Source organism: Rhyacophila brunnea, unplaced genomic scaffold, assembly GCF_057557595.1.
Source record: "Rhyacophila brunnea isolate RB1 unplaced genomic scaffold, BYU_Rbru_1.0 scaffold_3, whole genome shotgun sequence".
Taxonomy (NCBI): Eukaryota; Metazoa; Arthropoda; class Insecta; order Trichoptera; family Rhyacophilidae; genus Rhyacophila; species Rhyacophila brunnea.
The window spans coordinates 230,136-255,835 of record NW_028232965.1 but is presented as its reverse complement, the minus strand read 5'-3'; the positions used below and the strand labels follow the sequence as shown (position 1 = coordinate 255,835).

Sequence of the window (25,700 nt, the reverse complement as noted above, 5' to 3'; positions counted from 1 at the left end):
TATTATATCCAATTATAACTAATAAAACCATCCGTATTAAATTTACTTTTTCTTCTGTCATGTTGACAGTTCAAGAATTCCATACCCTGGCGAATTCATGTACCCAGCAGAAAATTTACATAATTCATGAATTGGCAGGAATTCAACAGGCTTGACTGTTACATGAATTAGCCAAAATTTTGGCCATTTCATGTAATAGTCAATTTCGCACATTCGGTGTAACATATACATTGGTAAAATACCTTCACTGCAGCATTGACGTCACTAATCGAATATAAAATTTCCCAATCAACATTCTGAAATTCGTAATACATATGCAATAGGTCGCCCTTAAAGAAGTTTCACAAATTATTATTAATAAACTTCGATTCAGTACATTCACTGTCTCCATTTCCAACATTATGATGTTGAATACGACTATTTGTGAACCGTAAAGAATTTAATGGCAAATCTATTGAGAGCGCGGGGTGATAAGCATCTTCAGGTATAAGTGGGTCAGCACAGGCATGTACCGGTACACAACAATCTGAATCCGCCAAAACTAAGTCCAAAATTCGCGATTTCACATTTCTAATATCTGAAAACTGCTTGAGATTCATACAGGGCAAAAAATGAGTAAACTGTCGATAGTATTTTTAGATATCGGCAGGTAGTGTAGGTACTACCACCTAATTGTGATAGGTACTTCATAATGTCATCTAAATTCTAAGTATCTACCTCACTGAAATAGTTTTTAAATAAATAATTTTTTCCTCACTCTATCCTTGGCGTCGACTTTTATGTGAGACATTTTGGAGTTGGGCCATTTGAGTTGAGCGTGAAACTTTAAGGTTTGCACGACTGTCATATCGGGGCACATGTCGATATTATTCCTCACGAATGCTGTAGTACTCCTCAGGGTCGTCTTTGATACGGGTTGACCGTTAAGAATTATATCACCGGACAATTTCTATAACACGAAAACATGGAAAATTCAAAATAAATAATATAGAGGGATAATATTCACATAAGCGTACCATAATATCTATCTTTCGAAAGAATCATAAATACCTATTGTTTTCTTCAAAGGATCGTCGCTATAGGATTTGTTTCCCGAATATCCATTTTTGTCGAAATCGACATTTTAATGCAGTTCAATTTCTTTTATCGAACTCTACCGAAATCATTTATAAAAACAATATATTTTTATCTAGGAACAGAGATATTTTTTTAAAAAACCCGAATACGCCATGTTAAGTTACAATTACTCCGTGGTGTTCTCCCGAATGTCCAACTATTCGTACCTGAATATCCAAGTTAATTTCGGTCGAAATATATCTCTGGCTGAGTGTTTATTTCCCGAATATGACTTTAGCCAATCAAACCGCGCTCACGCCGTGCATCTCGCTCCCACATTTACACTGTCTAGCTCTAAAACAATCACGCCCACTTTCATATTTTTCGGACGTCCGGAGACTTCTTTCAAATTTCGTCTTATTGATATTGTTTTTAGCGTTACTATTATTTTGATAGTGAATTCATCAAATTTGAAGAGATCATTCATAGCTGATACATCACCAGTTCGCCCTGAACTTACAGTAGAGTTGTGAAAGTGAGTATTTTAACCTAAATAACTGCATTTTGTTTTGATAAATGACACAAAATCCCAACGGTTATATGAATTCTACAGTATGACCCGGCAACTACTATGACATAAAAAATAATTATTATTTCAAATTATTATTAATCAAACATTGTTTGTCTTTATTTTACTTTTAATCTAGGTATTTCTATGAAAATAAAGGCGATGCTATTATTTATTTTTGAATGCGCTGATAGTTAATTTAATTTAATATGTATGTTAGTAACTATTTATTTGGTGGATATTATATACTTAAGATATTGGTACCTACCTAATATTAGCAGCCAATGGTAATTAATTTATACATGCTATTATTTTGTGTTGTTATTCCTTACAATAGTAAATATATAATATTTATTTGGTGGTTTGTAATAAGTTTAATTGTCAATTATAGAAATATACAGATATATATAAATAGATTTTTTTTTTTTTTTGGAAAAAGTATTAATATAAAATTGTTAGCAAGTATGAGTAAGTACCATCATAAAATATTGGAGAAATGACCGTGACGTCGGTTAGTAATTGAAGTAGTAGATATCTTATAATATATTTTCTCAGAAGTGATTTAAAAAAATTATGTAAGTATGTTCAATTATTAGAATGGTACATTCTTAAATCTTGTGAATTATTCGTTTAATAAAAAAATAGTTAATTACTTAAAAACTATTTTATTACTTAATCCGAAAAAAAATCGAAAAAGTGATTGCCACATGTTATTATTACATACGAACATGGGTAATTACGATCATTAAGTATTTAAATAGTAGAGGTAATTATTAACAATTATCGTGTAAATAAATATAACATTTGAGGCGCGTACTTTTTGACCACTCAGTAATCTGTGGGCCGTGCAGCAATACGCTACGGTCTTAAATCCCGAACGTCCATGTTTTGTCCCGAATATCCACAGTGAGTACTTGTAAATAAAACGCATTTTCTGTGCATTTAATGATTTATACCAGTTATTCTTATTCTTGGAATCTATTAGATAATGTTGCAATCATACAGTATAGAAAGAATGATTGATACATCTACTGATATTAAAATATACGACAATGAAATTTGTTTTTCGTCTCCTGTAAAATTGACATTTGGTCAATTCGGGAAACAAATCCTATAGCGACGAGATTTTAATTATGAAAACAATTCTCGAAAACTTGTGCACCAGCTAAATCAATATTATATGGCTTCAGCAAAAACTTAAATAAGTAACACCTTTTCATAAGCATTTAGTTGGTAATTCGTTATAGTTTATGAAATGCATACTGTTATGTTTATTATTAATTAATTAAACCCACGGTGTCCCAGTCCGTAGAGCGGTCGTCTCTGTATAAATACAAGGCCATGGGTCACAGTTTTGAATCCTTAGCTGATCAAAAAATTAAGTGTATATGATTCATTGGGAGGAACAATGATTCGAGTTGCTCCACCCGCCATGTTTATGCAGCCGAGGTTTGTGCACGGGTATAAACGTGTCAGAATGAAAAGATTTTAGTGCCACACTTTCTTGTCCCAAAGCGATGCTGCACGGGACTGATGTAGCAACCATGCACCTTAGAGCTTACAGAAAGAGTTTTAGAAAATAAAAAGAATCTTGACTTGCTCTGCCATCATTTATCTGGGTTGAGTGTACTAAACTAGAGAGGACTAAAAACTATTCCTTGTAAAAAAAATCTGTTAATAAGAAGCTTAACTCTGTGGAGACTTATATGCTCGGCCTAGGAGAAAATATGGCCATTTACACTTGCAAGGATTTACTGCTGACAGTACGTATTATCGCGGCCATAACAAGAAAATGCATGTGTAAACACGTATTATTGTGGAAGTTGCGAGATTGTATGCGTGGATCAAAAAGTTCAGAAGCTTCTGAATTTGCACCCAATAATTGGTACTCGCATGGTGGGTGCGCATGCACTGCAGAACGATAGTGTAGAACCTGCCGGAAGAAATACGAACTACACCGCACAGAATTTTTCGACATTTACCAATTATCTACGAACCTGTTCGAACCTCTCCAAACCTGTCAAATAGCACTGTACAATGACAACATCGCGTCTCGCTTATGCTTGAATAATGAGATTGGAGAGACAGTCTTTTACATATAAACAGTTATTATCGCGTTAGGCAAGTAAATCCATGCACGTGTACAGGCACTATTAAATTTATTTCACCTTTCTTATTCCCGCTAGGACACTGAGGAGTCCCGTCGCCTCTCCCTCGGCCGTCGCCATTATTGCGAGAATTTCTCCCGCTTTCACTTCACAATTTATTCCTGACACCAGTAACATAGATGAGTTTTCTGTTGATGCGATATCTAAATTTTTAACCTGAAACAAATCATTAAAAAAATCTATAAGTTGTGTATTTAATTTAGAGAAACCATGACATGTCATCAGTTGTCAACAGGTAACCGATGATGGTTTTGAAATACATTCAGTTGGCAGCCTAATTTTGTAACAGTGAACAAGTATTTTTACCTGTAAATTTGGATAAATATATGATGTATGAGGTGCATGGCCATCCACGTAGTCTCCTCGCATCCCCGAAGACGCAGGATGGCCTTTTCTATTTGGGTTTAGTGACATATGACTTTCAGCTTTGGACATCGGTCGACCGAGTTGACTGGAAGGTTATTGAATCATATATACATATTTGATACATCTGAATATTTTTACAATGTTATAAAGATAGTGGTAAACAAGTACTTTAACCGGGAGTGAGGAACCTGAGGCCTTTTAAATGAATCCAAATTTTACAGAATAAATTTTTATTAACATGCTTTTCTTTGTCTTTTATTATTTTATTTTAATCATAAAATTATTAAGTAAATATTGAAATTCTTTCCTACAAAAACCATTCACAACAGAGTCATTATAAGGATATTTAACTTTAAAATATCAAAAATGAAAAAAACATGTATTTTTTTGTGTTAGTAGGTATCTTGTTAGATTTTTATGAAATGTACATCTTTACGTGCATATAATAATTGAAGTTTCTGAAATGCGGCCTTATTAAATTTCAGCTAACTTAATGGGGTCTCCCAATATGAATAGATTCCCCATCCCTGTTTAAATCTCTTTAAACATGCCCGTAAAAAGATTATTTTGTGGGGTTACTGCTAATTATCAAATTGTATATTAATGTTTGAGATGAAATTATCTTTGTAGTAATTTCTTAATTTTTTATTCAAAATAATAGAATATACACTAGCTTTAGAACGTAGCATAAGAAACATATATATTAGAAAAAACATGAACCGACTGCAATTCGAACAAACATCTTTCATTTCTGGAAATGCACTCTAGCCGCTGAGCTATTGACATGAGTGTCTTACGTGCGGATTTTTACCAATACACAATAATCTGATTCTGTTTCAAATTCGGTTAGGTAACACACGGCGTAACTACGTGTGTTATAGAAAAATAATTCTAACCTGTGGTCACCGTCATTGCCGAATTCAGCCATGCTGTTTCTTCTGTTATACGACTGACGCACGCCGTAGTTTCTAGACTCTATTGCCAATAAATTGGCTTCACTGACTGACTTATTTCGGGAATTAGTCCACTGCGATTGCGGATCGGGTCCGGCTCGAATACCCGCTTGGTGCATGGCCACTAACGGAATCCCAGATGACTGCAACATACAAAACGGTCATCGCATAAAACATCAGTTCCTCACCATATGAATGATTAACAATGTACTAATTTTTTACACAATCTTATTTATATGTTTTTGAAATTTAAAATGAAATGAATTGAAAATATTACTGACCTTTTTATTGTTTGTTTTATTATTACTTCCACTAAAACAGACTTCTGAATGAATATATATTTTTATAAATTGAATAATGAATCCATAAAATAAATGTGGAAGTAATTACCTGGTAAGATGGATGTACGTTCTGCATTCTGAAATCAGGGTCCGATCTATATTTCCTACTGTATTTGTATTGCTGAGATGTTTCATTGTCAGAACTATCGTAGCCGGAGGAATTTTCTCTTATTCCACGAGTGGGTCTAGATACTCTGCAATGGTACACATATTTGCACAGTGCATAATATTTTCCTTCATTTAAATAATATTATGTAATATGCTATCATAAGAGCGTGCACACTAAAAGTTTTATTAAATAATACTAAGTATGGCGGTAAATAAAGTATGGAGTTGACGACGCGGTGTCGGTGGTTGGACTATAATATAACAATTCAATTTTTATGTTTCAAAAGTCTCTCGAAGAAATGAGGATCTAGATTTTGGCTGTTAACAATTTTACTAGTATTTGTCGCATTTTTTCATGATAAGTCTCTTGCTCCATAAATGCATGATGTGGTCCAATTAATAAAATCTCTTTTTTAAATTACGTATAAACTACCAAGTAATTTCTAGGCAATGAAATAAACAACCATTCTATCATTACAACATTGACACAAGTGGAATATTTCTTCTCCAATCCTTGGAGGACACTCCGCATGGCTGAATATGCTGACTAACATGTACATGCATTTAATATAGGTATCTTCATGGAAAAAAAATAAGACGACCCCCGACCCCCGTTTTCATCCTTTACACCTCATGTAGTACCATGATGTCATTGGTCACATCATGATCTTTTGGTACATCTCGCATAAAATTTTACATCAGTTCTAAAATTCTAGTTAAAATAATAAAACATTGCATATTATGTAAAATAATTAACTTAACTCAATTAAAATTCTAATGAATTTAAGTTTTGTACTATTCCATTTGAGTAATGCGACCCGGGTTTCGCCTTTGGGCATTGCACCGGGTCGCAAAAAACGACTCAAATGGAATAGTACAAAACTTAAATTCATTAGAATTTTAATTCAAATTCCATCAAGAACCTTCGGTCGATAGCATTAATATTAACTCAATTATAAAATTCTGTGTATGAATTTTAACCATTCATTTAAATTATTAGAAAGTAGTCATTCCCGCTGACTAGTAATTTCAAAATAATGTACTTAATACACTTTATTATATTATTTTTTTTGCTAAATATTTTATGGTACGAGGGTGGGTCAATAATTCCTTAGAAAAAAGCATTAAAACAGTTTTTATTTTTGTATTTTTTTTTTATTTCTCAACATAATCTCCTTGGAGCTCAATACACTTGGTTAGACGTTTCTCAATTTTTTTTAAACCGTCAGAAAAATAAGTTTTCGGAAGGTCCTCAAAATAAGCATTTGTCCGATCGATGACTTCTTCATTTGAAAAAAAACGTTGTCCACTTAGCCATTTTTTTAAGTTTGGGAAAAGGAAAAAGTCACTGGGGGCTAAATCTGGCGAATACGGTGGGTGGTCGACCAATTCGAACTTCAATTCTTCAATTTTAGCCATTGATCGTAGACATGTGTGAACACGGGCATTGTCCTGATGAAAGAGGATTTTTTTCCTGTTTAAATGAGGCCGTTTTTCTTCAATTTTGTTTTTTAGCTAGTCCAATAAAGATGCATAATAATCCCCTGTTATTGTTTTTCCTTTTTCCAAATAGTCAACGAAAATAATTCCACGTGCATCCCAATATACAGTAGCCATAACCTTACCAGCTGATTTTACGGTTTTCGCCTTCTTTGGACATGGTTCGCCTTTCGCAATCCACTGCTTTGACTGTTCTTTCGTCTCGGGAGTATAGTGGTGTATCCATGTTTCATCTTCAGTCACAAAGCGACGAAAAAATTCATCCGGATTGCGTTGCATGAGCGACAACAGGGCTTTAGAGGTCACCACCCTATTGCGTTTATTGTCGACTGTGAGCAAACGCGGCACCCATCTTGCAGAAATTTTTTTCATGCCCAATTTGTCATGTAAAATAGAAATGACGCTACTTTTTGAGATCCCTGTAACCTCAATTATCTCACTCAACTTTAATCTTCGGTCACTTAACACCATATCGTGGATTTTATTGATCATTTCTGGTGTAGTCACCTCTACAGGACGTCCTGAGCGTGGTTCATCCTTTGTTGATGTACGACCACGTTTAAATTCATTTAACCAGTTATAAATAGTTGCAAGTGAAGGAGCAGATATGCCGTGAACTAAATCCAACTCATTTTTTATTTCCTTTGCTATTAACCCTTTTATATTAAAATGTTTAATAACAGCTCTAAACTCAATTTTCTCCATTTTCCATTTTTCCATTTTCCACAAGCAAATTTTTTTTTTAAATGTACGAGAAACACACAACAACCCGACCAATCTGATTGAAACTTCGCAGCATACTGAATCGGTAGTGCCGCTGCATGAAAACAAACCGCTTACAGTACTAGTCGCGCCACCTGTCGGCTTTTCTAAGGACTTATTGACCCACCCTCGTATAACTGTATAGCGTCACTGTTCTGCCAGAAGACACTAATTCGAAAAAATTACATATTGAGTTAGTTATACCAAAATGTTCCTTATTTCAAAGTTTACCGTCTGGAAACCTTCTTAATAAATAAACAGTCTTTATTTTAAAGTCGTCCTTTTTAAGATTACTTAATAAACTCACATGATAGACCATTTCAAACATTTTAACAACTTCAAAGTCAAATTACTCAAAACTAGTATTCTCCAGTTAAGTGTGTTCTGCCAGAACAGAGACGATATATAGTTAAAGTTTATAATTTCTTAATAATATTATCTTACTGCTTCCCTCTGTTGGGCGATATTTGAACTAGATTATGATTGCAGCAACAGATATCCAATTTTATTAGTATAGGTAGGGACTTTTTCAATCTGAATATTATAATATAGGTACTTATATTATTAGGAAGTAAAACAAAAAAAATGTTCACCTCGGTACCGGTTTCATTCCACTTCCGATGGAAGTTTTAGGTCGCGGAGTTCCAGATCTTTGGCTTCCATTATGATTTGGTGGGAAAACACGAGGTAGACCAAATTTTAAATATGTGTACATATTTGACCCAAGCGCTGATCTAAAATGTTATTAATTTTATTAAATCAGTACGGGTTTATTATTCTAATGGTGTTACTGAGAGTTCAATTTATTAAATATATCTATCATCTACTTGAGGGGACATTCAAATGCGAAGGATCATTATATGAGTACTTTTCTACATTTGATTTTATTGACAAACAAATGAATGTCCTTTCTTAGTAATTCAACCTTAAAAAATAAGGTCATTTACCATTCAGTCTTATCACTTGTTGTTCTGTGGGTGACACACATGTTTCGATAGGTGCCTAAATACTAAAAAAGTGTGTCACTGTTGTGCTATAATTATTTTATTGTACTTATTGTATTGGGTGTCTCTTACTTAGGTCCATAGCGGGGGTGCGATAAAATCGACTGGACGGTGGTGTCTCTCAGTTGAAAGTTTCCATATGGCAACGGACTTTTATCAGTACTACCCAAAGCACTGTCTGTGAAGTCAGAATTTAAGTTTTGCCTGAAATTAAAATAATAATGTATTAATACAAATTTCTTGACACCCATTTTTACCATTATTTCTCAATGTATATTCAATATTTTAGGAGCAGAGAGAGCTACCTTAGCTATTTAAAAGCCTTTGGCGGGCTACGACACCTGAATCTACGCTGAGTGCTACATATTTTTGTATTATTATTAATATTGGACACTACGTGTTTCACTGAAATATAACTAGCATAACTATATTTAGAATAAAATATTTTACTATACTAAAAAGACCATAAAAAAATACAATACTTAAACATTTGTGACTCGCTAGGTTCTAGCCTTATTTTTTTCAAAAGCACATTTACAGCTAAAATTTGATGACTGTCACATTTTCTTTCCATAGAAACTTACATAACTTGGACAGATATTAACAAATAAATATTAGTTATATTTTTTTTAACAATCCTAGTCAATAACCATGTAGGTAGGTATATGAAGTTTTTAATATCAAATATAATGAAAAATATAATAGACATAAAAGAATGAGAGATCAATTAATTAGTATATACTTACTTATGTTTTTTTAATAGTTTGGATTAGAGGTGAGTTGGAAATACTGTCACCAGTTTGTGTACTCAAATATCGGATGTATCAAGTATCCCATACTCAGTACGTGTGGCCCAATAAACTTGTTCCAAAAAACTTGTGATGATATCATCGCGAGTCACTGGCTATTTGGTAGACTTTCAATACTATTGACATTAAATGCGCGCGAGCGAGGTAGCACTTGAATACAATTATATTTTAATTCATTAGTCTATGCATGCGAATGACATCATCTTATGTATGAACAAATAGGTCATTAATTTTCTGTAGCAGGATATTATTCCCTCGGAAATGTGGTGAGGTGACTGAGGTGATGCAGTTTACAATAAAAAAAATCATTGTTATTCATTTTATGTTAACAAGAATATTATAAAATAACACAAAAACAACTCATAAATTTAAAATGTGTTTAAAATTTTATAATAAATGGGACATTTCGAAAAGCCCAGCTCAGTGTATTTTTAGCGATTCTATTGAAGCCGATATTTTAAATACTAATATGGAGTTAAGTTTTAGTTCCAGTTTAGTATGAGACTTATGTCGCATACGCACACCAACCTAATACTAGTAAGTATTTTGGAACAAGTTTTGATACTAAATATTTTTTTATACTGGTAGTAGTGAAAATGGGTTTATAAATGCGAACATGCAGTTTTCTTCTTTAGCAAAATCATGAAAATGACTTTTCCGCAACACATTCATTCTGCTCTTTCAAGTGTGTAAATTGACTCAAATCCTCATTTTCTAACTGAGAGATGAGCAGTTTTAATTTCCTACAATTGTAAACTGTCAAAAAAATGGAACGAACTGATGAGTAAGAAGGCTGTATGACTTGAACTGAGAGCACTCAGGTGTTGAAAATATGAAGATGGATTCTCAGTTATGGCGCCTACTTCAAAAGAATAAGTAGGCGCAAAGATGCAATGCGCCACTTGTAATCATCCAATGGGCCACGGTTTGGCCACCTCTGGTCTAAGCACTCTAAGCCATGCCACCGAAATACCTTTCGCCTGCTAAATACTACGAGGTGGCATCAAAAATAAAGTACGCATAATTGTGTGAATGTTTAGTGTTATTTGAACCAAAAGTGTACCGCAGACGACATTTTTGGTGTGAAAAGCTAAAATTACGAGAAAATTAAATGACAATTTATGACCATTTGGAATTCTTGTAGTTTAATTAATTTTGTTCAGAGGCATGACATCACTGCTCTACGAATAGTTTCCAAACTTTACATATGAGGTATTATGGGCAGAGAGGTAAATTAAAAATACTAGTTTTCGTCTCAAATTTTAAGTAGTTGCCCTAGGTAAAGGAAATCTAGGAAATCTTCAATTGAAATGTGCAAAAAAAATATTTGAATTGATTTCAAATATTATAGGTACACAATCACAAGTACTCATAGCTGCCATGTGGCATTGTAAACCTTTTCATAATATATATTACCAGACAAATCTCAAGATGTAAATATGTTATCCCAAGATATTGCGAATCCATGGCTCGCGGAACCTGAGGGTTCCATTGAACCCGGTCGGGAATCTCTTCTCTAGAGGTAGTAATCATTCGTTCAATTATTCAAGAATGTTGGAAAGAGCGAGGAGGATAGGGATAATGTCAGGTACATGTTTTCAATAAAAATTCATAAGTCGGTTTAAAAGAGTGACATCATTTTATCTAGCCAACATCTAACGGTCTGGAACCGAAAGATTTTTACAGGCCAAAAACTTTTTTCATTTCATTTCATTTTTCAATATACCGGATCTCCTTGATGGTGTTTTTTTATGCGGGGAACAGTGACATCCCTATGCTGCCGATTATAATCAGCTATCCGCCCAAGTTGTAAGTATTTATTTTCTCATCCGTTAATCTCGGCCTCATTATAATTTGTCGCCTATAAGCAGTGAATGACCTGCCTACCCTCAATGGACGTCACTATAGTCGTAGTCTGCATGCTGCATCATGCAGTCTTAAAAGGCTTATATTCCTTACCTGTAGATGGACCAGGCATGCAGGTCTTCAGACTGCATTCCTCGAGGGTCGTGCATGAAGGGGTTGGAGGGCACGGAGTATCGCCTCTCCGCGCCGTATGGCCCCGACACCGACATCCCCCTTCTATCAGCGACACCTGAAAACGAAATAAAACATATTATATATTGTTAATAGTTTTCAAATTTCAGTGGCTTCCAACCTTTATATGCTCATTTACGCATTCAACAGTCAATTGAACATAGTCGACACCGATTTACAGTTGATTTCTTTCATTGTATTCAGCGTCACACCTGTGCTTGTCTTTTTTTTAATTCGCATTTCTTTGACTTGATACTTTGGCATTCGACCGGGGTATAATAATATAATCTCGGCACTTCTTCCGGGACATCATAAGCTGGATTTTATTAACAAAAATGTCCTGCATCCGGCTAGGGCTAGCCCCTTCGATTCGACTACCGCTTCGTAATGTCGCAGACTTAATAATAGTATGTAATTATGTATAATCTTTTAATTAATATTATGCACCATTTTATTCTGAAAAACTCCTACTCGTAATTTATTTTTACCAATCTCTATGAAATATCAGTCACCCTAGATTTCTAAAAGACATAGAGATCGGTAAACAGAGTAGGTATACAAATTAAAAGGAAGACCCATCTTAGAGTTTGCAGGTGAAAGCCTGCACGTGTGAGAAAAAAAACATGTAGGAGAGGAAAGGGTTTTCCTCCATGGAAATATTGTCACTGTGGTTACTATATAGTGTATGTATAGATACTCATATATTAATAGAAGCTGTGGCGCACCCAGGGTCCTGGCACCCCACCAAACATGAAAATTATCAGAATGATTTTAAACATTGAAATTGAAAGTCAATAAACTACACCTTGGGCTTACACAAATAAAAACACGGCAAAAAAGATTTTAATTTCTAACATAAATATTTCGAAACACTAATTTCGGGTTTTTTTTAGAAACCCAATCCTTAATGGAACTGTCAAAAAAATCTTGGTGTCCACCCCGGAGTGGTGTAGGTCATGGCTGGGGAGGGCTGACAGGGCTCTAGCCTGGGGGCCCGGTGTGTCGGGTTGACCAGATAAGTGAGATAAACACACATCATAAATTAGCTGTAATAGTAAAAAAAAGTCGCTATTATACTTCATAGCCGTGAACATTTTAGATTATATGATTGTTCAATATATTTTCTGATTATTATGTGTCGATATTTGACGGCTCCATTTTTAAAGTAGATGTATTAAAAATCGCCAATAATTCACTGTATAAATACCCTTAATTTGAACTAAAACACAATTTGAAAAACGTTAATGTAGTATTTCACACTGCCTTTAATCTTAGCCGTAGGTATGGGGGCCGCCAAATATCCTAGCCCGAGGGCCCGTTTCAGGATGTGGGGGCCATAGTGTAGGTACACCGAGTGCAATATACAAAAGACAAATAAACGAGAAATTAGGCTGTGTTGTGTTGAGTAGGTTTGTGTATAAGTTAAATGCACTAATACTTTGTTGTCCATTTTCAATTATTATTTTGGAACCTCAATATTAAAAAAACCAAAAATCGACGATAAACATTCGGCGAAAAGAACGACTACACCCACTAGTCGGTGGTAGTGTAAGTCAAAAGAACATTTTTTTTTCAGTGGAATTCGGCATAGGTAAATATTGTAACTCTCTAGACCAGGGGTTCCCAACCTTTTTGTACTCTAGAGCACATTCTAAAATATCGGTAGGGTGGCGGGCACCACCTATTTTTAATCGACAAACTCCTCCCATAATTTATTTTCTTATATTCATAATTTATTAATAAATAATAAACAAAAATGTTTCAAAATAATACAACTGTTATTCAAATTGCATACACACAGAGAAATGTATTTACAAAACGTAAACAAAGTAAACAAAAAACACAAATACAAAGTAAACATTTTATAAAAAAATAGAATATGAATATGTCAATGTGATCTTTGGCATTGCATATCATTGGCCAGTGCCTCATAATTAGGAGAGTATGACGATAATTCTGTTAGCAAACAATCATAAAGATGCTCATCGGTAACTCGAGATCTATATCTTGATTTCATTAAGTTCATGTTTGAAAACAATGATTCGCATAAATATGTCGAACCGAAAAATGATTCAATTTTATATGCCGCTTTTTTCAAAAATGGGAACTTTTCTCTGTCCACTGTATTCCAAAAGTCCTCTGATATTAAGGATTTAAGCAAAATATCATTCTTACGCTCGAAAATTTCTAACTCTAGTTCTTCTGTCTTACCTTGAACAAAATCTGCAATACATGCGGCCATTTCCATTACATTTATTTGGCAAGTAAAAGGATTGATACAAAAGGAAACAATTGGCTCGATATCTGTAAACTGCAAAAATCTTTCTTCAACATCCATCAAAAGTGCCATGAATTGTCTGTAAGTGTCGTTCAATATTATGTTTTTTCGGCACTGAAATACTACTACCACACAACAAACAGACGCATTTATTTTTTACATTAAAGAAACAATATGATTCCTCCCAGTCAGTGTTAAAATTATAGGTTCGTTGTCTTTTACTCGGTCCACTCATTTTAGAACTATATAGAAGGAATATCAAAACTCCTAATTCGTGTTTCGTCACACGAAGATGTCTCCTAGCTAACTGTCGCGACCCGGACGGGGCAGCAATCGCAATCACAATGACAACAACGCGGTTCCAGGCGGGGAATGCTATTTGCACATCACTCCTTGTACACGCCGAAAACCCGAACTGAGCCGATGATCGCCGAAGTAATCGGGACGCTACGAGCACGTGACTACTAACTGTCACGTGATTCGGCGTTCATCGGCTCAGTTCGTGGCGTTCGTTCACTTCGGGTTTTCTGCGTGTGTCAGGCTAGCGTGAAAATTCTGTCTCTGTCGAATAGTGGCGGGCACATACGAATCGTTCCGCGGGCGCCATGGTGCCCGCGGGCACGGGGTTGGGAACCCCTGCTCTAGACCATGGTTTCCCAAACTATGGGTCGCGACCCACCAGTGGGTCGCGAGCGAATATTGAGTGGGCCCTCGCCACTTTTGGGGAAGAGATGAAAAAGTTTGATTCATTGCGTTGGATTTGTAACCCATTTCAAGACGACTTACCAACTAGTATGTCAACAAAAGCAAGTGAAGAACTCATTGATTTATCAGAAGATACGTCACTGAAAAATAGTTTCAATCGTAAACAGTTAACGTAATTCTGGCTCTCAGTTGTTGATAATTATCCTTGCCTGTTCGATGAAGCTATGAAAATCCTCCTCCTCTTTACTACCTCATATCTATGTGAGGTCGGATTTTCGGCTATGGTTAACATTAAAACTAAATACCGAAATAAATTGGATAAGTATATCAAACTCACTGCGATTAAAAGTAACTAAAGTTAATGCTAAAACTGTAATGAAGAAAAATAAGAAACAAATACATCCTTCCCATTGAAATAACTTTGTAAAAAAACCTTGCAGGTGTAGGTATTTAAGTAATAATTTTTTTTATTTAAGTTGTGTTTCTTATTTCAACAGTCTTTCATTCATATTGGTAACACTTATAAAAAATATATTTTTTATTTCAATTAGAACAAATAAAATAGTATTAAGTAGTTCCACGACTCGCCATTAGGGAATCTGAGCATTACCAATATTTATGCCCTCTTTTCTCTAAGACAGCTAAGAGGTGGGTCCCAAGATTGGAAATTTTTGTTAGATGGGTCGGAGTCCAGTCAACTTTGGGAACCACTGCTCTAGACCAAGCAAGTAGCACATGCGATAATATTTGAGTAATGTTTTAGCATACTAGGCGCACATGTCCAGCATGGTTGCTGTTAGTCACTTCCAATCTGCCAGTCGCTGATGACACGCCCAGCGTTATGCTGTTATGCCTCAAATTTAATAAAAACTAGGAGAAACTGTACAAATATACCGCCGTGTATTGTGAAAATATGTAAAAATAATTATATGAAGAAGAAAAAGAGCCTATGGGACTAATTTACATTCTCCTCCTTGCCCCCCCCCCCCCAAATATTAAATCCTGGGTGCGCCACTGAATAGAAGGGCTTATTGAAAATGACTGTCATTGATAGTTGGTAAAAAAACCTTCATCTTATAAATACCTTATTTAAAGTGGATCTAGCTCTATTGACCCGCAATGATTTATTTTCTGTGTAATGAATAGCTTCTGCTATCAAATTATAATAACATATTATATACTATTATCTATGTAGAATTATCAGCATGTACTGTTTATAGACATACATCTACAGGCACATGCCTAGAGGGGTATAGCTTTTAATGCAAAATATAATATAATGGTAATGATTTTTTAAAAGTGAGTGGTATAGATTAATATTTAATTACCTATTGGTCTTGTCACCTTATCGAATACTACGAGTACACCGAGAACTTAGTGTTGTATGAGCTCACTGTATTGGAATTTCACACAATCATTTACTTCTGCAGCGACGTGCATGCCATTTTAAATACCTTAAGTATACTTGGGTACTTGAGATCGTATATGGCGATAAAGGTAAAACAACAATGCAATAAAAATAAATATTTATAAAATGAAAAGATTGCGGATACTTATGTGTAATCGTGGTTATAAAAAAGTAGGTACCTATCTACCCTTGACGTACCTAACTCTGGATATTTTACTTCACTATAATTATTATAATAAAAAACATTGTCCGTACATACCTACTTAAACTGTCTGTTTTAATTAAACCAATAATATTAATTAAGCGGTTATACCTAATGAATGAATGTAATAGTTGCAGCAGATATTGATTGACAAAAAAATAAAAATATGTGGTAGGTACTCGTAACATAATCAGCTTGAAACATTATTCAGTCATAACAACACTCATAACAGTCATAACTCATAACACTCATAACTCATAACATAATGAATGATCGTTACGGTCCTTATAGAAATATGTTAATATTAAAATACCGACCGACAATCATGAATTAATATTATTCTAAATAATGTATTGCACGGGCGAACATTACAATTTACAAGTTTACGATGTTCACACCATGCTATGAAAGATAAAAAGAAAACCAACGAACGCTACGTAGGGCCTCCTAAAATCACCTCGCGTGAGTGGAATATTTCGATATCCAAAGCAATTTTATTGAAAACAGATATTGCGCATCATGAGAGTAGGTAAGTATCTTGTCTTTTTGAATATATTTATTTTATAAATAAACACAAATTATATTTTGATAATTATGTTTTAAAAGTAAATGAGATATTTTTTTAGAAATTACATTTCAATAAATTAAAATGCGCAGCTCGTAAAAATATCTTTTTACCCAAAATACCTACATATTTTTGGATAGGTACTAAAAAGGGAGTTACCTATTTGAGTCGTCAATTATTCTTTCCGGCACGCCACAATATAAAGTATGCTACTCTTGTAAGTCTACCTAATTATTGTTAAGAGTTGATTGTTCTAATGCTTAATGTGTCTGCCGTTGTCGTAATATTTCCAACGGGAGGCCTTCGCCGTTTCCTTTATAACCGCCCATTTGCATTGCAATCGGTAAGCGTTCAACTAAATGAGTAAGGTAATAATTTCTTGGCGAATTTGTAAGCGAGCTGCCTACTCAGTACTCTTTAGTAAGCAGTGATGTGTTTGCGCTTGGTAAACACTCCAAACAAAGGCGAGACGAGAAAAAGTTTTGCAATCGCTGTAAGAAGTTTGACTCCGACGAAGTAGCCTCGCAAGATTTCCACGCATCTTATCAGATAAGATAATTCACTGAAATCATTGCTCAAGTTCACCTTTTCAGTTTCTGTTGGAAATCGAGTGGGATTCTAACAAAGGCCATAGTTAAAACGTTACTATTTGAAATATTTATAATAAATTTGTTATAAGACATATTTAAAATTTTTAATCTATTGTTTCAATTTATTGAATGAAAATGTATGGGTACGCTATACTATGCTATCAATGCAATCCTTGTCCACCCAGTCAGTCAAACGGTCGGCCTAAAGATAAACGTCTCAAAGACAAAAGTGATGAGGAACTGTTTTTCTGACGCTGCGATTATCTGTATTAATGGCACCCAACTCGAGCAAGTCAGCAGCTACGTCTATCTCGGACAGCAGGTGTCCATAGACGGAAGCATGGACGATGAAATTGCTCGCAGAACAAAGCTGGGATGGAGTGCTTTCGGACGTGAATAGTTGAATGTATCTTCAAGAGTGACCTACCATTATGTCTTAAGCGTAGGGTGTTCAACCAATGTGTGCTACCCGTGCTCACGTATGGCTGCGAGATGTGGACCCTCAACACGAGAGATGTCCAAAGGCTAAGCGTCGCACAGCGAGGCATGGAGAGGTGAATGTTGGGCATCACGCGAAAGGACCGTAAGAGAAACGAATGGGTTAGGAAGCAGACAGGAGTACGCGATGTAATAGACGTTGCCAAACAGCTGAAATGGAGATAGGCGGGGCACATTGCTCGCCGAACGGACGGCCGCTGGACAAATGCCGTCATCAAGTGGTACCCAAGGGGCACAAAACGGGCACAGGGTCGCCCTAAAAGCCGCTGGATTGACGAACTGGTAAAGTTCGGCGGAAATACGTGGCAGCGAACGACACAGGACCGAGAGAGTTGGAAGAAGCTTGGGGAGGCCTTTATCCAGCGGTGGATTGACCCCGGCTGATGATGATATACTGGCAAATATCAATTTTCATGGTCCCACCAATATCACTCGTAACTCTACGGTCTTCATGACACCCCGTCGTAGGATGGATTTGATGTTTCATGATGCTGTGTATCGTGCAATTAACTTATTTGATGGCACCATAAAGATTGATTTATTTTTTATTAACTACATCATGTTTGTGAACGTGTTAAATATGTTAAATTTATAATTGTATTTATCATTTTACTTTAATATCTACATAAGCACATACTTTCTTGTTATATTAGTTGTTATTTTGAGTCATTTTTATAATTGTATTTATTATGTATTATGGCGCATTGGCCAATCGCTGTAATGCCATAACACTCTTTTCTAGATACTTAAATAAATAAATGTAAGTAGCTACATTTTAGACAAATTTAATAGCGTCGTAAGAAAAGTGGTCAGTAGTAGAATAGGTACCTATTTTCGGTCCCTAGGGTCTGACGTTCATCGATTGAGCTCAAGCTTTAGCCGTAGGTAAAAGTGCTCTAGGCTTACAGAGATATTTCATTGACTAAAAAAAATGATAAATTGTAAATATTACAAAAATTAATGAATGAATGGAATGCGCACGGCCACAGCGAGTAAAAAATAACTGTCATAATCTTCGAATTTTATTAGTATTATACCTCTGCAAACGTCCAAAGGAGAGGGAGTAAATTCTCACCATATTGTCAACAGTGATGCGGGATTGTCGCCAAGTTCAGTCTAAGCTATCGTGATTCAGTCTGGCCTCGAAATTGAAAAACACATCAGGGATATCAAGATTTTGTCTCGATCATCAATTCTCATTTTTTTCTACGTCTAGTCCTTCTTATCATATTTATCACCAAAACGATTCTTCCAGCTTCGTAATGATATAAAAAAAGTGTTTTAATTCTTCCAAATATTAAGACCTGAGGGGTAGTCATGGCCCCCAAAAGAGAGGAGGGGGCTGACAGGGCCCTAGCCTGGGGGCTCGGGCTCAGGAGGGGCCCGGCGAGGCGAGTTGACCAGATAAGTGAGATAAAATCACATCACAAATTTGCTTCACTAGTAAAAAAAAAAAAAAAAGTCACCCGCGCCCTATTTTCCATCAATACTTAATATTATTAGCTATTTAAAATTATGTGGTTGTACGATACGATTTTTAATTGTGTATCAATATTCGACAACTCCATAATTCAAACGGATGTAAGTATTAAAATATACAAAAAAAACACTAAATACCTATACACTTTCATTTTACCGCATACCTACACCTACGCCTTTTGGAAAAATTGCATCTAGTATTGATGTTGTCAAAAAACCCACTTACCTAACCTAACCTAACACTGTGAGGGTCGTCACTCGTCTTCAACCCTTGCATAATAAATAATAATATGACTAATGCTATACCTACCTACCTACCTATAACTTATTCAACGATTTGTTTTCGTATAAAACCTTTAATAAAAATACATTTAATTACGGAGCGCAGTTGAATATTATATCCATATTCATAAAAATGACAAACACACTAAATTCAAACGTCTGTCAAAAGTGAATACCGGCTATATATATTATTATGATATTACCAGTAGCAAAGTGCCTATCGATACGGCTAGTATTCAGGTAAATCTACTTCTTAGAGGGCCATTGAGAGGCTTTGGGGAGACCTTAGGTATCCTAAACTGGAGGAAAGCGGCTTTGGACATGGGTACCTAGATGTAGGAAGATTCTGGAGGAACCAAGATCCACATAGAGTTATAGCACCAGGAGAAAGAAGAACAAACTTCTTAGAGATTGTGATTTTAGATAGCACAAGTAAAAACAACAAGACAAACAAAACAAATTTGGATCTTTTGAATTCCAACCTATGATTCAAAGAAGTTAGATTAAGAAAATAGTTAGATTTTATATTATTGTAAATACATATTTTGAAAAATTTTGTGGAAGTTTAACGCCCACGATGATCGAGGGGCTTACGCGTCGGGGCATAATGTCGTGGGTCCGTTCGAATCCTGGGTTTGGCAAATACACATATTGTTTTTCAATTTGTGTCTATACTCTATAGCCAGAGTATGGAGCTAATAAATAGCAAGTGGCTAAAATTCATTTCTCGTAAAAACAAAAATCTGTTAATACAAACCTATTATTATACGATCTTATTAGGGATCGGACATGGTCAATTGATTGAAAATTACTCATTGAGAAAATTATTTCTCGAAAACGAGCTGATATTGATTCTAATAAAATACATTTTTTCTGAATGGCTGCACAGTGGGAGGATCATTTTGTAAGTTCGTCCCAAGAAAAAAAAATCCCAGAGTGGTAGATCACTGTCAGCTTCGTCACCGGATAGTTATGGACTTGAAGTTGGGCATGTCTGCTATAAGCTATTGATCAGTTTATGCGAATTATTTATATTAAGTAAGTTTATCGAACGTTAGCAGCAGAGGGCACTCACCCGGAAAGTGAAAGATAATAGTTATATAAAATTATCTGATGCTCCTTTTTTTAAATTGTGTATTTAAATCTAAATGACGGGTTGAAGAAATGTTTAGAGACTCCATACAACATATTACATTTTATTGTACACACACGTGAATACGTCTCATGATAATTTCTCACGCTGAAATGGTAGCTTGTAGAAATATAATACGTACAAGATGATGCAATTTTTTATGCAAATGAGATACGTGGAGACCGATACAATAAGACAAATATCGGCGGAGAGCGTCAAACAAAACGAACTTTCTTTCCAATTATTTATTTACAACTTTGGTAGAGGTACCTACCCACCTACTTTTTTTAATTTTATTTTTTTATGATTTTATGGAGGCTTTGACTGCGACTCGCTGTCATATCGCCTCTTCTCTTCTAGAAGGGAATCCGCCGATCAGGTCCTCACTCCACTTCTGTAAAGAACTTTATAATTTTGCCAAGCTCTTCCGTCTTCCCCGCAGCCAGGGCATCTTTCAATTCGTCGACATTCTCAAAGATATCCGCAATTCGCAGCTGTACTATGTGTCGTTCATATTTAGGGCATTGTACTGCTATAATATACAATGTCCTCCTAAACATCACATTCATCGCAGAGCTGCGAATCGCTTCTTCCCATGAGGATATCAAATCTTTTATCCATTGTGTGCCCTGTTCTTAGCCTCAGTATCAGCTTAAGCTCGTTCCTCTTCAAAGGAAACTCTAAAAACTAGGGCACCAACCGTGAGGATGATAGAATAGAATGGACTTACTCGTACCCACCTACTTATATTTTTAGTTATAAAGGCACATACATAGTGTATAAAGCATACGTAAGACAATATGATGATTGTAATTTCTTAATGTGGTGCCATTGACTCAATAATTTATTATGTATAATAGTGTCTATGTTTATTAATTGGCATTATTTTATTTATCACTAATAAACAACCCTTGCAAATACAGAAGAGTTACTAATTCTGTGTTCCCTGCTAGGAAAGACGCCGCTGCCAATGATTTATTACTGTCAGTACCCAGGTTATCAGCGTTATCAGTGTTATCAGTGTTATCACTTATCGCAAAATCAATGCCTTTTTAAAAGTTTAAGTTTGCCGGAAACAATAAAACAAAAATCAGCCGGTTGTTTATTATTCATAAAGGTTCAAAGTGCAGGGATTGTCCCAACATTTTACAAATAATAGCATTTAAGAAACATTAAGTAGTATTTGAACATACTTTCTAGAGTAAATTAATAAATTAATATGCAGTTACATGAGACCTTTTCCACCCCCACCGACGGGCCTGTCAAAATAAGTTTCATACGGCTTTGCAAAAAAACGAAAAACTTAATTTTTGGGTGACCGGTTCAACATTCTCAAAATTAGTATATACGAAATAACGGTTTCCTTTCCAAAATAATTATGCGGTTCTCACTATTCTCAGGGTTTCGGGGTTCGGTTTCGGTAAGCACTTTCAATAAAATTGTTCATTGTTTAATAAAAGTGCGCAATAGATGTGGGGCATGAATAGGTACCTACAAGAATAAAATGAGAGGATTGACATGGAGCTGTTAAGACTGGAGGCGAACAGCGGAGGACCGTATGTTATGGAGGCCACCGTTAAATTAATTTAGTCAGGGGTTCATCGCAGAATAAGATAAGTGTTTGTTATTAATCATTTAAACATTTTCAACCAATGATCAATTGAAATGAAGCCTTGAAAATTTCATTAAGTAGATAATATCACACGAAATAGAGGTTATCTGTATCATAAAGGGCGTCTAATTTTATTTTTGTACAAATGATTGTCAAAATGTCGTTGATTATTAAGTAATAGGGATATTTTTAGCAATGTAGGAAAATAATTAGTATTATGACGGCTGATGAAGGCATAGATAGCATTTTATCGAGATATTGTGTTACTTTAGCTAGGTTATTTCACGTAACTTATAAGATATGTGACAATTTTATAGAACCAGTTTTGTCGTAGTACCTATCTATATTATGATATCTGCACATCTTAGAACTTGACCTTAAAAGGATTTTTCTTGTTTTATAGTATGTAGGTACATTAACGCGGACGGGTGTAACTTACCAAGACTGGTTTGAATTTTCTCAACATGTTCAGATTTTATGTCCTATTAGAATTTCCCTGATAAATGAATAAAATGCAATACTTTTGCCAAGCTTATTCAAGTGTGATAATTTATGCGGAATTATATGCCCTTCGGATTTTTAGACTGAATCCCTAAAATGGAAAATATGCCGAATTTGGGTAAAATATATAAAATACACCTATATAAAAGTTAAGATAATATTTATTGTTTTATTTTATATGCAGATATAAAACGTAACAAAGTTTAAAAAATACGAATGCAAAATAAGAAAATTAGCAAAACATTTATCTACCTACATACCTACTAACTAAAAAACTTTTACTGTGTAGGTAACGGTTTTCTTCTGATTTATACATTTTTATAAATATGTTTCCGTGAACCAGGTTTTGATTTTCTTCATCTTCAGGCTGTAAATATACCTATATACCTAGGCACTCCAAGGTGCTGAAAGTCGAAACAAGTTCAATGAAAGCAATTTAAGAGAAACAACACGAGTACACTACACAACATACTTCATTCTGGCCATAAAGAAAATTAAAGGTATAAATGGAGGAATATTATTATAATTCTCATTCGCTGCTGACTAGATAATGATTTTTAATTACCACCTTTAAAATGCACGTCAATTACATCGATCGGCCGCCTGGTCATTACGCGCCAGGTGCGTCTTCAGCGTCCAAAGTATTAACTGCACATAAATGTAACTAACCCTCCCAACCACCTTGTACGAAAAAGCAAGGACATGGTTATGAAAAAAAATAAGGAGAAACATTATTTGTTCATAAATTTATTTTCCATCAAGCATTTATATTGTGAGATTATTGCTGTGTTGTTATTTCTGACATATAAATTATACATAGTTTATTTAATATTATTTATAACAATCTAAAAACATCATAAAATAATATGATTGTATCAGTAGTTACTTAGTAGATGCTTCACTCTTATTAAAAACAGCTTATAATTAATTTGTATTTTTTATACCTTCTAAAATACTTTATATTTAGATATGTTCTAAAATTAGGTTTGTTATTGCTTTATTTTTAAATCTCTATATTGATTATTTGTGAACAGTATCTTTGCCATAGAAATAAACTTTCGAAAATGTGTTGGTACTTATTTCCAATCTTGGTTATCCCATTGTTAAAGAATATAATAATTTTCATTTTAACACACTAAATTAATATGAAAAAATAATTCAATGGATTAAACTATTCAACCCAAAGGAGTATTAAAAAACTGCACTCCGATTTGCATAACGTTGGCTAGTTACCCCCGAGTAGCACCACTAGCACTTATTGCATGCGTTACTTTGTTTTGTACGTATATTATGCAAATGCAAAAAAAGTTCCATAGATAAAATTTATTTAATATTCTTATGCAATAATAGAATAATCATCTCCCTGCTCCATCGATGGAAAATGTTGCCACACTTTGTGTTATCACATTTCTTTGCATTAATATTCATATTTCAATTTCAATATCATATTATTTCAATCTATTCGATGACAATAGTTAAACTTCCTAAATAAGGTACATACCTACTTAGAGATTTATTGAGTAATCGTAATCAATTATAGAAAATTTCACAATTTCCTATTGCAGCCTTAAACCCACGAACACATTATTATTCAATATTCATTATTCAGACAGCATTAAAGGTTGTTTCATCGGCACAATACGATATAATGTAGGTTCATTCAATTACATTTACACTTTTTGAATGGGTCTTATACAATATTAGATATAATTAAGTATATTATAAGTAGGAAGGTAGGTAGGTACATATATCGTGTTTGATGATATGATATACCTACCTATTTCACTAGAGATACGATTAGGTATCTACTTATCGCATTGATTGTTTTAGCATACTATTGAAAATAGTCAGGGGTGGATTGGCACAACGAATCACCGGAAAAACATTAGGTATTTTAATATTCGAGTTTATCATATAGGTAATTAATATTTAAAATAATATATTTTTATAAATTATTGTGTAATAAAAAATCTAATTACTACTTAACTGAGACAACTATTTTGAGACATTTTATTTATATCGAGAGCGTATTTTGAATAAAGTACCTATAAACAATTCTATTTTGTTGATTCAATTATATTCTCAGCTGAGGCTTATTTATCCAAACTAATTCTATATATTAGGAGTAGGTAATTATTACAACCGTGGCTGATGGGGCGATGTCCTGATAAAAAATACTAGGCGAACCAAACCGTCGATGGAAGCGCATCATTTGTTTAATTTTTGTTTGATTTTGCCATTATATTATACCTAATTAATGGATTTTGACCTAAAAACAATAAAGAATATGTATTTAAAGTATACAGCCATTGGCCAGCGCCCAGTAGTTTCCAGTCAGAGTAGCGATAATATTATGGTTAGGTTAGTATCAAGTTTTGGGAATATTAGTTATATATAATTTAGATCGACTTATGTACCTAACTACTGCTATTACTTATATATACGTGGAACAAATTATAAGACAATTAAATTTAAATACCTGCGCCAATGTGCTTTTCCAATTAAGCTACGGGCATCCTACTCACCCGTCGGGTGTCGTATTTTTTTTTTCATAAAAGATTTTTTCTAGTGGGTATATACATTCGATGTTTTCAAATAATGTATGTTCAATATTATATAGAATGTTGCATTATCAAATCTTGTAGGTAAGTAAATTTTTCGTTCAATAAAAGGAATAATTTATTATCTACATATTATGCAGAATTGATTGCATACTCTGAATTTATTATTAATCTCTGGAGAATAAATTTCTTTCAAATGTAATAAATAATTAATT

The 25,700-nt window shown here is 34.4% G+C and overlaps 1 protein-coding gene across 1 annotated transcript in view; it reads right to left on the bottom strand.

Moving 5' to 3' along the window:
- LOC147067712 (ATP-binding cassette sub-family G member 8) overlaps window positions 1–25,700 on the bottom strand; it is a 76,346-nt gene that overhangs the window by 10,651 nt on the left and 39,995 nt on the right. The window contains exons 2-9 of the mRNA XM_085952505.1: window positions 11,595–11,730; window positions 8,899–9,030; window positions 8,416–8,556; window positions 5,502–5,646; window positions 5,055–5,254; window positions 4,099–4,243; window positions 3,793–3,948; window positions 758–949 (exon numbers count right to left, since the gene is read on the bottom strand). Coding sequence (XP_085808631.1) covers window positions 758–949; window positions 3,793–3,948; window positions 4,099–4,243; window positions 5,055–5,254; window positions 5,502–5,646; window positions 8,416–8,556; window positions 8,899–9,030; window positions 11,595–11,710 — 1,227 coding nt within the window. The 5' untranslated portion in view covers window positions 11,711–11,730. The remainder of the gene's footprint in view (window positions 1–757; window positions 950–3,792; window positions 3,949–4,098; window positions 4,244–5,054; window positions 5,255–5,501; window positions 5,647–8,415; window positions 8,557–8,898; window positions 9,031–11,594; window positions 11,731–25,700) is intronic.